At 34.5% G+C, this 14035-nt stretch overlaps 1 protein-coding gene across 1 annotated transcript in view; it reads left to right on the forward strand.

Moving 5' to 3' along the window:
- CSMD3 (CUB and Sushi multiple domains 3) overlaps positions 1-14035 on the forward strand; it is a 734654-nt gene that overhangs the window by 431766 nt on the left and 288853 nt on the right. Inside the window, 2 exon segments of the mRNA XM_067292283.1 lie at positions 5823-6010; positions 7504-7692. Coding sequence (XP_067148384.1) covers positions 5823-6010; positions 7504-7692 — 377 coding nt within the window.

Raw genomic sequence — 14035 nt, forward strand, 5'->3', positions numbered from 1 at the left:
ACATAGTGGTTGAAGTCTTGAACTCTGAATTAAATGCATGCAGATTTTTATCCATTGTGAATATTTAATTGAGGTCGGCCGCTCTGTTTTTGTGAAAGGACTGTGTGCTCTCAGGATGCAATTCTAGTTTATATGCACTGCAGCCTTCAATTTTGTCTACATTACTGCCTGTTACTTCATGGCCCTTTCTGATTCCAAGGATCCAAGTGTGTTGAGGACCTTAAACTGCTCATGTTAGCAAGACATGGGCATTACATTTAAGCTTCTTAACGGAAAGAAAAATATATAATTTAATTCAAAAATGCTATATGTTCTACATATTTTCAAGTATGTTCTATATTCTTCCTGTTAATTGTTGTATAGTTAACTGTTAAATTGCTAATAAATTAGATGATGATCCAGGAAAAAATAAGCTGTGATAATTGAAGTTATAGTGCTCAAATATCATGAAAGTACCTTTCAGTTGCTGTTTTGACTACTCCTGGTCACAGTCAATCTGAAGAGAAGATATTGCTTCATGTTAATATAATTCGAAAGTTGCTTTTTTCGCATGGCATGAAATTTATCATTTTCTCTTAGCAAAATTTCTCATTGCGATAAAATGCTGTTTAAAACTTCTTCTAATACTATAGTTTTCACTATATTAATATCATGAAACGATATTATATAAGATCAGTGGACAGGTAATACAGATACTTTAAATCTATTTCACATCGTTAGCATCAAATGAAAGTAGTCTTCCACTTTCACTAATGCTGTTTATCAACTTAAAATGAAAACTTACTAATTATTGATTTGTAATTAATTACCAATTAATATACAAAAGAGAAGTGAATAATTTCCTCCTGCAGAAATCCAGCAAACTCATATTAGTTCAAAATTAAGGAAGATAATTAATTTATTCCTCCTCTTGTAAATCAGAATAAAAAATAAAATATTTTGGAACTTCTGTTAATTCATGTCTGTGAAAAGAAAATAAATTATCCGATCATTCCAAATAATTAATTTTTAATTCAGCATTTCATTTTGAACTAAAGTTTCAATCTGCAGAGTATTTTCAAACTGAGGAACTTTTACCTTTTTTTTTTTTCAAAATTCTAAATCAGCTGCAATTTCTTCCTTTGTGCCTGAACTTCATTAAATCTGACCCTCTCCTGCATATGCATTTTATTTGTCGTGTATTAACATCTTTTCCTAAAATTGCACAATTTTTATTATTCCTGTAAGGAAAAGAAGTAAGAACAAGATGTGCTCTCTTCAGCTGATGGAAAGAACTCTTGTTCTCTTTATAACCTAATCTCATTATCACGCTTTTTCTTTCCATCTTTTTCCATCACTGCTCATTCTTGACACTCTTGTCACTTGCCATAAGTCGGACTGATATGCCTATTGGTGAGATGCAGCAAGGTGAATACAGAGGGGCTCTATTTACATATAGATGTGTTTATGTATTTCTATACATGAATATGTATAAAAATATTTCTATATACATTCTTACACATACACTTAGATATACAGTTATCTGTTTGGATGTAAAAAAAGTTACTACATAAGCTTAATAGTGAAATAAATATTCATAGTGCAGTAAAACAAAAACATTCTGTAAAATATTAATGTAATGTTTTTACTTAGAGGTTGGTGAGGGTTTTTTTTGTTTGTTTTTTTTTTTTTTTTACAAAACTTAAATTCACAGTCTGAAAAATGGATGTAATAGCTTCTCTTTAAAGACTTGTAGTCTGACTGTTCCACTCTCTCTGCTTGTGAAACTTCAGCTGGCTTTTCTCAGGATAGAAAGTAAATTTTGTTAAAATATACACCTTTAAAATTACAGCCAAATTGCTTTCTCTTTTGATTAAAAAAATTTAAACTCATATTTGATCCAGCTTTTTACATTTCATAGAATCGCAGAATGGTTGAGGTTGGAAGGGACCTCAGGAGGTCATCTAGTCCAATCCCCCTGCTCAAGCAGGGTCACCTAAAGCAGGTTGCCCAGGACCCTGTCCAGACAGTTTTTGAATATCTGCAAGGATGGAGACTCCACAACCTCTCTGGGCAACCTGTTTCAGTGTCTCACCACCCTCACAGTAAAAAAAAAAAAAAAAAATTCCTTAGAATCAGGTGGAACTTCCTGTATTTCAGTTTGTGCTTTTTGCCTCTCATCCTGTCCCTGGGTGCCACTGAGAAGTGTCTGGCTCTGTCTTCTTTACACCCTCCCCTGTACACATTGGTAAGATCCCCCCTGAGCTTTCTCTTCTCCAGGCTAAACAGGCCCAGCTCTTTCAGCCTCTCCTCATATGAGAGATGCTTCAATCCTTTAATCATCTTAGTGGCCCTGTGCTGGACTCGCTGCAGTATGTTGATGTCTGTCTTGTACTGGGGAGCCCAGAACTGGACGCAGTACTCCAGATGTGGCCTCATCAGGGCTGAGTAGAGGGGAAGGATCATTCCCCTTGACCTGCTGGCAACACTCTTCCTGATGCACCCCAGGATACCCTTGGCCTTTTTTGCTGCAAGGGCATGTTGCTGGCTCGTGTTCAACCTGCAGTTCACTAGAACCCCCAGGTCCATCTCTGCAGAGCTGCTTTCCATTAGGTCAGCCTCCAGACTGTACTGGTACACGGAGGGGATTATTCCACCCTGCATGCATGACCCTGCACTTCCTTTTGTTGAATTTTGTGAGGTTCCCCTCTGCCCATCTCTCCAGCCTGTCGAGGCTTGTGTATGTCCAGTGATCCCTAACCTCATCCTCCTTGACCAAGGGAAAGTCTTCCTTTCTCCCTGGTCTCCAGGGTCTGGGATTCCTGAGGGCTGGTCATAGCAATAAAGACTGAGGCAAAGAAGGCCTTGAGTACCTCAGCCTTTTCTGAGTCCATTTCACCTTTGTCCTCAAAAAGAAACAATGAGAAACACTATTTCCAGCCTTTCTTTGTGCAAATACTAAGAATTCCAATTGATATATGTAGTTTTTTGAAATAAATTTTTCTGTCTCTGTCAGGGAAAAACTTTTTTCATACATGTCTGGAACCTTTAAATTCTTTCTTTTTTGATTTTTTGGAACAGTGAGTACAGGTTTCCTGCAGAATGCTATCTTAGTCTTACTTTTCAGTTTATCACTTGCACAGTAATTTCCGTTCGCTTCATATCTCCCATCTTCCTGCACCTTCTCCTTTGTGACATTGCATATGGGCAAACTATTGCATTTGATGTCTATATGCTGAGGTGTTTCTGTGCCATGGAACCAGTGACTTAGTAAAAAAAGAAAAAACAGATCTGCAGACAGAGCTAAAGGTATTAATTTTTCTTTTGGGTACTTTCAGGTTTTCCCTGTGGATCTGCTCAGATTTTGTTTTGTGACTGTGAATGAGTAGTCTGAAGTTTAGTCCTGTTATACAGTTATGACTTTCTGTTGGATTTATTTTTGTTTTTAAGTCACTATCTGCACAGGCTGAGATGAAATGGTAGAAGGGAGAAATGTGAGTGCCATTCTTCATTGTAATGGATTGTTTATCGTGAAGCCTAATTATGAGTATTTAAATGCTAGGAATGTTAATCATCAAACTGCTGATTGGAGTACTAGTCACATTTGACTAATGAGAACACGCTGTGAGGTGGGGTGTTCTGCTCAAATCCCGACACTGCGCCAAGCTGATAGGCTGTCTCTTAGAAGCAAAGATGCATGTTCTAAATATTAAAATTACTACATCTGTACAAATAAGATTAAAAAAAAATACTGTCTCCTCCTGTGGTGAAGTTTGTTTCACTCCTGTCTGGTTGACTGAATGCTTGTGCGTCCTCTGTGAGAATGGACCACACATAGTAATGACGCCATCCAGGTTAATTTAAGAATAGTGGCTAATTCAGTAGGGAAGAACATTGCTCTGTCAGGAGCCCAAACGATTTCTTATTCAATTTCGTCATCAATCCGCAATGCACCAGAGACTAGCCAGGTAATATGGAAATTATCAGATAGCCAGGCCGATCATCAAGTGGAAAGATGTTCAATGAGAAAATGATATGAGCATGACTATACAAACTAAATTTAAATTGATCACTTTTCTGAGACAAATAACCAAACAAAGGCATAGTACTTAATCCCTTCTTCACAGCTCTTTCAGCCCCTCTCATTAAAAACTATCCCCTCTTTTTTTGATTGCTTGCTTATTCTTTCTCATCACCTTATTTTTCTGCTGTTTGTGTTGTTTGTTGTATGTATTCTTTAAGCAACATTTACTCATGAGGGAATTTATGTTATCATTCTTGTCTTTGGAGACTCTGCTTAATTTCATTATGTCTTCCCTGACCTGATAGTTACCTTTTCATTTATGAGGAGATGCCCAGGCAGATGCATTTTTAGACACTTTCTGTCTTAAGTATGCTTTTGATAAGGGAACTAAGAAAGCAAAGAAAGACAAATTGAGGTGTTTCTAAGATTACTTCTGCTTTGTATGGATTAGTGAGAAAAACAAAAATTACTGGAAGAAACAAGTTGCTGCCTAGTTCTTCAACATTTCAGCAACACATATATCATTGTGACCTTGATGCAAAAGAAGAAAAAAAGCAAAAAAAGAAACTTTCAGCTCTCCTGCTTCTGGGCTCATGATGCTTTCTCTCTGTAACTCCCTATTATTTTGTTTCTGTGGTCTTTTTCTATATTATTTTATATAAACAGGACAGGGATAAAAGAAAACACGTTTTGGAGTTTTAATGGGGCTTCTCTTCTTTGCCCAATTCCTTTAGATCTTTAGGCTCAGACTTGTGGGACATAAATGCTGGAATATTGAATTCTTCCGTACCTTGGCATTAGTCATATACTTCCTTGAATGGATTTCACAAAACTGAATTAGCCATCTAACTGAATTGGAGAGAGAGTTAGGAACATCTGAAGGGTATTTATAGTGTCCTGCTGTTAATTATTTCCTTTTAATGCTGGAAGTGTTTTTCAATAATCCATCTGAGAGTCCATTAAAGCAGTGTGATTGATGCAAGATCTGTCATAGCAAGAGAGAGAGAAAACACTCAGACAAAAGCAGATGCCAAACAGTTTGGGCTTACTGATACCATGTAAAACAAGAAGAGCAAGGAGGTATCTAGTAGTGCTGTCACACACTGCTTTTCCCTGATAAAGACAACACAGATGCTTTCTGTAAAGGGACATTTCCCTTTGCAGAGTTTTCTAAAGACATTATTTTTTCTCCTTTTTTTTTTGTTGTTTTGTTTGTTTGTTTGTTTGTTTGTTTTGCTATTACTTCTACCACTACTTTAGACCAAACAAGTTCCTCAACTGGAACAAGTTTTTGGAGTCTCAGAGAGGAGTTAAGTAATTACACACCTGCTTATAGATTTTGAGGGTAAACATTCAGAGTAGGATTCTTTGATAATATAAAGTACTTTCATGATATTTGTGCCAAATAGAATTGATGTAATGAAGCAACATATCAACATGTCCCTTTTATCTTTTACTTAATTTTTCCAAAAAGACACTGGTAAATTATATTGTGCTATAAAATAATAAATAAAGGTAGTATTAATCTATGCTAGCAAGCCATGGTTTTCTTGCTTTTCTTTCCTGTAATACAAAACATCCCAGGAAGCTGAAACTTATTCATCATCTTACTAGAGCACTTAATTAAAATTCTATTATTATATTAATTACATTATATAATATATTATATTAGTGTTGTGGGTATTATGTAGAGAAATAGTTCAAAGAACCTGATCAGAAAATGAGCATGGTTTTAAATATATGGCATAGTTTTTATGTTTGCTGAGTTTGTTTTAACTGTTTCTTATATTTGTGTGTGTGTGTATTTCCTCAATTCTAGATTTCAGACAGAACTCAATTATGATGTTTTGGAAGTTCACGATGGACCAAATCTATTATCGCCACTTCTGGGATCTTACAATGGTACACAGGTCCCACAGTTCCTCTTTAGTAGTAGCAATTTCATTTATCTTCTCTTTACAACTGACAACAGTCGTTCCAACAATGGATTCAAGATTCACTATGAAAGTAAGTCATTCTGAACTGTATGATTTGATTTCCCCATCTCTGCTTGCTATAGTCATAAATATATATATAAAGATGTACAGGTCTCTTCTACAGTAAATTCCTGAATCAGACCTTCCATTTCTCCGGCTGAAAAAGATTTGGTGATGTTAAACTGCAAAACAATGATCAGAAATTTCTCTTATAGTCTAATGTCATTGCTTTTGTGCTCCATGCTTTAAGAATCAAAAGATGGCAATTGGTAACAAATGCAGCTCTTCTGGATGTTGCTCCTATGTTGCCTCATTATTCTTATCTTTTATGCAGTTGGCACAATGCATTCTTGTATGTGTAAAACTGCATAAAATCAGTAAGATTATGAAAATCTATGGCAAACACCTGAATTACTGGCCTGATTGATGTTCCTACAGCTCTCACTTAAGTTAATAAGAAATGCAATTTACACTAATCAGCTGAAAATCAAACTACTGAATTGCTTGATTATGGATTTTTTGGTATCTAAAAAGCTGCATGTATGATTTATTTGTTATAATTCTGATATATAAAAATTATTGCAGTAATATGTAGCATACTGTAGAAAGTATACATAAAATATCATATCTTTTTGAATTTTATTAAAATCATATATGTTGATATATGATCAGACCCTTTACTTTTTGTGTTTCTAAATATATCTTTTGTTTTAATGGGTCACATTTTCATGTGAAATAACAGTTTTGAAATCACTGTCTAATCTGTTAGTAAAGGTCGTGACCACATTGTTTTCTATCTATTTTTTGTTTGATTCTCATGCCTGTTGGGACTACCACCAGGGAATTCTCATATCTTCTTAATTTTTGCGTCATTTATGACCATTTTACACTATTCCTGACCACTAATGATAAGGATAATAAATGCAGTATATGTGGAGATTACTTTAGTCACATAATATTTGGGCTGTTAGAGTTACTGGAAACTCCAGTAAATGTCATGTGAAGCAGTATTTCAAAGTGCTGGCAGTTTATCTCAGAAAATTAGTTCTAAATTCTTTACTGTCCTAGCCCTCACCTATATACTTCCATTGATATCGTCTTGTACGTTTTGGAGAACTGATGGTTTAGTTAAGTTCTCATCCATTTTGAAGTATGAGAGATGGCTATCATCATGGCCATGGTAAACAATGTGATGTTTTTGGCTGCAATAGCAGCAGGATGCAATTCATTATCTATAAGGTCCTTTCCAATTTTTCTGTATATACAGTAACACAGAGAAGCATAATATAACTTACTGAAAGGATCCAATATTGAACCTTTTTTTTTCTTCTTTCAGCACAGAGAAGTTGCTTAAATTAGAAATATCTAGAGTTTGTTTGTTTATTTTTCTCTCTCTTTTCTCTTTTCTTTTCTCTTTTCTTTCTTTTCTTTTCTTTTCTTTTCTTTTCTTTTCTTTTCTTTTCTTTTCTTTTCTTTTCTTTTCTTTTCTTTTCTTTTCTTTTCTTTTCTTTTCTTTTCATCCAGGTGTGACTGTTAATACTTACTCTTGCTTGGATCCTGGCATACCAGTGCATGGACGTCGTTATGGACATGACTTCTCTATAGGTTCCACTGTCTCATTTAGTTGTGATCCAGGTTATAGGCTGAGTCATGAAGAGCCTTTGCTATGTGAAAAAAATCACTGGTGGAGTCACCCTCTCCCAACTTGTGATGGTAAGGATGAATGGTTAAAATACTGAGTACTCTAAATGTACTTTTACCTTTTACATCCTGCTTACCTAAAATTTGAGTACCTTAAAAACATACATATTCTGACAAACTGTTACTAACTTCAGTTAAATGTTAGAGGCTATAAATCCTCTAATTTTAAGAACAAATAATGGTTGGGGGAATTAATATCATATCCTCCTCTGTGTGAGGAGCTGTTTAGTAATAAAAGTAGAAAAAGAGTATATAATTCCAGATGTCTATCTGAATATATGTTACTGTGAGCTGATAGCCAATTAGCTCAAGGCATGCATGGATAATCTGTACATTTGCTTGCAAAACATTTGTTATGATCTACAAATGTTTGTGATTGAGTATCCATCTAAGGATACTGACCTGTTGATGTATAAAACATGAGATGTGGTTTAGCTGGATCTCACTCAAAGGCTGCATGTTCTCCAGTTTCCTCTTGATTTCTATGTTCCCAGCTTGCCATTACAACTTACCACCCATCAATCACTGTACGCGTTGATCAGTGCCACATTATACTTGATGGTTATGTAGATGGCTGTTAAACCAGACAAAAATGGTATTGAGTACCAGTGTGGTACATTTCAGAGTGTCCAACATACAAAAAAAGTGTGCTTGAAAAATTATCTAATAGTTTCTGTGACCTCTTGTTACCTGAGTTGGTCATTTTAAGCCATTTTCACACTTAAACTGATATCCATTATATTTATATTAAGAAAGGATATTGTAAAGTTGTTTATTAGGTTCTATATTTGATATGTTTTCCTCTCTAAATAAATATAGTATTTAAGTATGGAACACCCTTTTCTGATAACAAAAATGCTATCAGGAATAATGTACCTGCTTAATTCTAGGGTAGTATTTAACAAAAATTTCCTACCTAAGTTTTATGAGATAAATAATGCAGGTGGTAGTGTATATATAAAAAAAGAAAAAAAAGTCCTTAGACTTAGTTTCTAGTGATACTTGGTTAGAAAGAAGAAAGCTGAATGTGCGAGAAAACTGATGAATAAGCTCATTGAACCAGGGGCATGTGATTTTCCATGTGGAAATGTGTTCATTTTCATTCTATTTCTTTCTTTAAAAAAATGGCAGGGGTTTTATTTATTATTTAATTATCAAATGCTTTATGTTTTTGTACTTGATTGAGCTGAACATGTAAGGGTGTGATGATAGTAGGAATTTGTGGTGGTAGAGAGGAGGGTGATTAATCCCTTCCCTGAAGATGGCATTCTCTAGTTCAGCACGCCCAGGTCCTAAAGGAGTTTGGCTTCTCAGTCAGATTTTTGGAATGAGGAATTGCAGGACTCCTGTAGCTCACCGTCAAGGAGGCTATAGTTTGCTGAACAGGCCATAAAAAGAAGATATGTTTTCTTATGGTGATAGGCACTAGATGCTAATCATCTAAAATAAACAGTATTAACACACTCCCTATGAATACTGTGCTCTGCTGTGCAGTAATCTTACGCATTGTGATAAATTTCTTCCTCAAGATGCTGAACTCACATGCAATTCATTAACTAAATGGGCTTCTTTTTTCTCTAGAGCACATTGCTAAATGGCAATTGTCCATTGAATAAATATGCTCCAAAGGCAGGACTGAGTACATTTATTCTAGTAAATTTAATCAATTCATGGTTGAACTCATTTTAATTTCATTGCTGAATTTCTTCTCTGGTGGAATATTTTTAAATAGGATCCAGAGTCCTTGCATCCCCAGGGAATAAAGGGCATTTGCTCAACAGGTTGCATAAGCTGTGTGGATGGGTTTGTATTAATCATGCCACTAAGAAACACATTGGTCACTGTTCCTGCTCATTCAATATATTACTCTGACAGTTTCTGAGGAACAGAGTTAAATACTTCCTGGTAGGTCTTTTTAATAATTGCATCTCTTCTTGATAATTACATCATGTAGCAACAATTACATAGACAGCCTATGACAACTCATGACTGTAAGTGTTTTGGAGGAGAAGAAATATTAGAAAAGGAAAATTTTTAGATTTCTTAGCACTAGTTTTTCCTCAAAGTAGAAGATTGCATTGATTGGAATTCTGTTCTTTGAAGAAGTATCAATTAAGTTTTTCATGAGGTGTTCAGATATTATGCGGATAAGCGTCACAGAAAAGCTTATCAGGAAAGACACACTTTCTTATTTAAAGCAACATTTAGAAGATACTGAAAATGATGGTTTAAAAATTAACAAACAAATCAGATATCTCCTTCCCTAAAATTTACCTGAGGGGGTAAATGTGTGATTATGACAGGCTGTGTAATTCATTCATATATGAATAATTCAAACACATGAAGGGTTTCATAGGCAAACTTAGATTCGTCATTTCCTTACTTTTGATTTTGGTGTATATCTATACTGATAATGGGTGCACAGTATTCCTCAATGTAGCATTGTGCCTGCGTACACTCTGTGTGTGTACGTACACATGCAAACACACATATTTACAAAAAAACAACAAAGCACTTCTGAAAAACTCATTTTAGGGCTCTCTGAAAATAAAACCTTGAGGACAGTAGAATCTCTTTCTGCTCATGTTCTTTTAGGATGGGTGTTTAAGGAAAATATTTTCAGATTTCTTCATGTAGAACCATAGAACAAGTTAGCCTGCAAGGGACCTCAGGATGTCATCTAGTCCAAACCCTCACGCTAAGCAGCAAAGCCAATTTTGAAATTAGATTAGGTTGCTCAGGGTCACCAGAGTTTTATCTCCAAGAGGGGAAATTCCACTACTTCTCTGGGCCACCTCTTCCATTGCCTGCCCACACAACCCACATTCCTTATATCTGCTGAGAAGTGCCCACGTTCCAGTTATATCCATTGCCTCTTGCCTCTCATCCTTTCACTGTGGCATAGAGGGTACTTAAATTGCTTTATAGTTTTTGAGATAGTAACTCTACTGAGTTAAAATATGTTACACAACCATAACATTAACCTAAAAGCCATTGTTTTTTTTTTTTCAAAACACAAATTAATTTGTGGACCGTTGGGAAGATACTGTTAACAATACTTCATTGGCAAGTATGACAAATTTCTGGATAGCTCTCTTTGCAAAGTGAACTTTTTAAATTTCTTTTCACTGATTAATGCCTAGACTTCTGCTTCTATCAGGTCAAATTTTCCTCTTCAGTTCATGGATAAAACTCTTCTGTATCCACACAGACAGAAAAAGATGTCTGTTTGTTTATTTTACTGTGTACATTTATTTATTTTTAAATGCATCATCTAAAGATGCAGTTTGGTCTAGATGCTATAAATATGAAGCACATTACCTAAGAAAACAACCAACCAAATAAATAACAACCATTCTCTTCAAATGAGAATATGAACAGGCTTTCAGAAAATAGTCATACTTAAGTGAGAGAATATATTATTTTGAGCTTTGCTCAGAAAAAATACTACTTGTATTCTTCTGGGCATATCTAACATCTCCATATGATTCAGTGGATACCTATCTTTCTATATTTACCTGAATTTCCTGACCATAATCACCTCCCAGTGTCTAACTGTTAAATTTTGTCTTATCACGTACTTTTGGTACGAATATTCTAATATAATTTGGCTTTTAAGCTTTGAATATTTGTGAGAAACCTTCTTCTACCCAATAGATGAAGTATTGTATTAATCCAATTAAATATGAGAGGAAAATTAATGTAAAATTTTAGATACCTAATTAAGAGTTGACAATCTTAAAATTCTTTTTCTTTTTCTTTTTATCATCATAACATGAAAATGAATGCTAATTCATAGTAATTCTTATTCAGTATTTGAATTAAGAATAAATATTGCCATTCCACTTGATCTTCATTTACTTAAGAAAATGAATAAATAAGAGAACATTAGCAAGAAAGTTGCTGAGGCAAGATGAAAGTCATTTAATGTTTATATTGAAAACACTTAGATGTCCAAATTAATTAGCAAATATGACTTTTTGCTGTATCATAGGCAACTCTTTCCAGGAAATCAGGCAGTGGTGTTATATCATTTTTGTTAAGAGATCTCTAAACTAAAAGCAGTATTTTTATTAAAAAGCTACTGTTAAAAAGCCCACTGCAAATATTCAGTGTGGTAGATGCCAGAACTGGATATGGTTAGCATGTCTTGGTCTGGTTTAGATTTAAATAAGAAGATTAAAAAATACAAGAGTTTTTATGGTTAATAGTCTAGACTGGACTATTCTCTATTAGGCTAATCTCTTTTTTATACAGTTCAAATCCAAGTTTCTTTCAGGAAGCTGCTTATAATCACTTGATGTCTGCATTGTTATTTTCCTGGTGCTTCTTGTCTGCATCCCATTTTATGTTACATTGCATCTACTGTATGCAGGGAAGCAAGATGCTGACATTTCTTAATCTGTGAAACAGTGCATAAGATTGAAATTGTAACTGACTGTTTTAATAATCTTTTTAGCTATATTTCCCTTTTGTTATGCTATATAGTAAATGAAAATCATCTGATAATTAGATTTTTATGTGCAAGTTAAGGTTACTTAAGTACCTGACTGTAATGAGGCCTGTAAATGTGTGTGCATGTGTGTGCATATATATATATGCATTTATATACATTGATATATACAGATATATATATACAAGCACCTCTCTCCATGTGCATCTATATATTTTTTATATATAGACATATGTATACACACACATACACATACATGCATACACACACACACACATACATACATACATGTACATATATCTTCTTTTCACTGTGGTTCTTCCTGAACTTCACTAATGCTTAAAACTATTTGTAAAAATAATCATTATTGCTAATTTATTATAAATGTTTGTTTTTCCTTCCCATCATCTATGAAAACAATTAATTTTCAGTTATTTATATTTGCAACAGGGTGACCTTACTGAAAAAAGTCATTTCTTGCTCAAAGCTTCTGTTCTTTTTATGTGTATTTTGTTTTTTGAGAAAATTGAGATACATTATTGTATGATTTCAAAATGTGGAAATTTTGTTTAGTTTCCCAAATATCACCATCAGACTAATGAGGGACACAAATCTGGCTTTTTTGATGCATTGTTACTGAAGACCATGTGTATATATATAGATAGATATATATATGTGTATTTATACGTAATGCATTTTATTTTTCTCTTACTTTAGTAAGGCAACAAATACATTCTCTTCATAGTTTTCTGTCCCTCATGGAGTTGGTGACCTGCTTCTTCTCACATTCAGTGTTCTGCATGACTTCATATTATTTCTATACCTTCTTTGCTGCCTTCGTGATTCTAGGGCTAACCTGAGTTACATCAAAATAAATTAGTTTTAAATAGGCAGTAAACCTGATTCAAAGACCTCAGATGAGAGAGATCGTAATTAGTGAATGCTGAGTTTTATTTCATGGTATAACAAGCAAAATTCAAGAGGCTCTTCCACAAAGAAGTGGTAAGCTGGCTATACAGACTGATCTCTGTGGTTAAGACCTTAAAAATAAATCAGGTAAAAATAGAACAGAGGAGACACAAGGAAATGGGAAAAAACATTTATGAACAAAAATGTCACCTTCCTTACTTATTAACTGCTGACATAATCTAATGTGAAGTCTCCTAGCAGTATGTTTCAGTACCACAGCTGCTGTGACAAGAAAGACAGGTAAATACTTGCAGTGGGTGATACGATGGTTGCAGAAATGCAAAATATGTCTTACAGAACCAGATTAAGAAAACTTGGCTCATTTAACTGATCAAAACCACCTCCGAGATACTATTGTGCTTTGCCAACACTCCAAAGTGAGTGCCCAAGAGGGAAAAGAACTCAATGGCAGTTTAACAATAACAACAAATGGATAAAAATGGACCATGAATAAATATAGGCGAGAAATTATGAGACTATTTCTAGCATTGGTAGAGTGGCTTTCTGTAACAGTTTGGTAGTAGCATGAAATATGGCCTGAAATGGAGCTTGATAATTTTATTATGACATAAAAGTCGAGTACTTTGTTACAACTATTTGTCTATTTCCGAGATGAAGCATGACTTTAATATATCTCCCACTGAGACACTTAGGTGTAGCCTGAATAAAGGTTCTAAAATTATTTGGGCCAAAAATCTGTTCAAAATATATAGGGCCGTTTTCTAGACTAGACTTCCTCATGGCTGTGATCATGTTAGCTGAACAGAATGAATGAAAGTGATTGCTTACAACAAAAGAAAGTATATAACTGAGCAACCCAACACATGAGAAGTCAAGAATCTTATTCCCCATAAACTTAGACTCTGATCTCCACTACTGAATTTTAATATTTACTCACAATTATTCAAGACTTATCTCCTAAGTTGTCATGTA

The sequence above is a fragment of the Apteryx mantelli genome, chromosome 2, assembly GCF_036417845.1.
Source record: "Apteryx mantelli isolate bAptMan1 chromosome 2, bAptMan1.hap1, whole genome shotgun sequence".
Lineage (NCBI taxonomy): Eukaryota > Metazoa > Chordata > Aves > Apterygiformes > Apterygidae > Apteryx > Apteryx mantelli.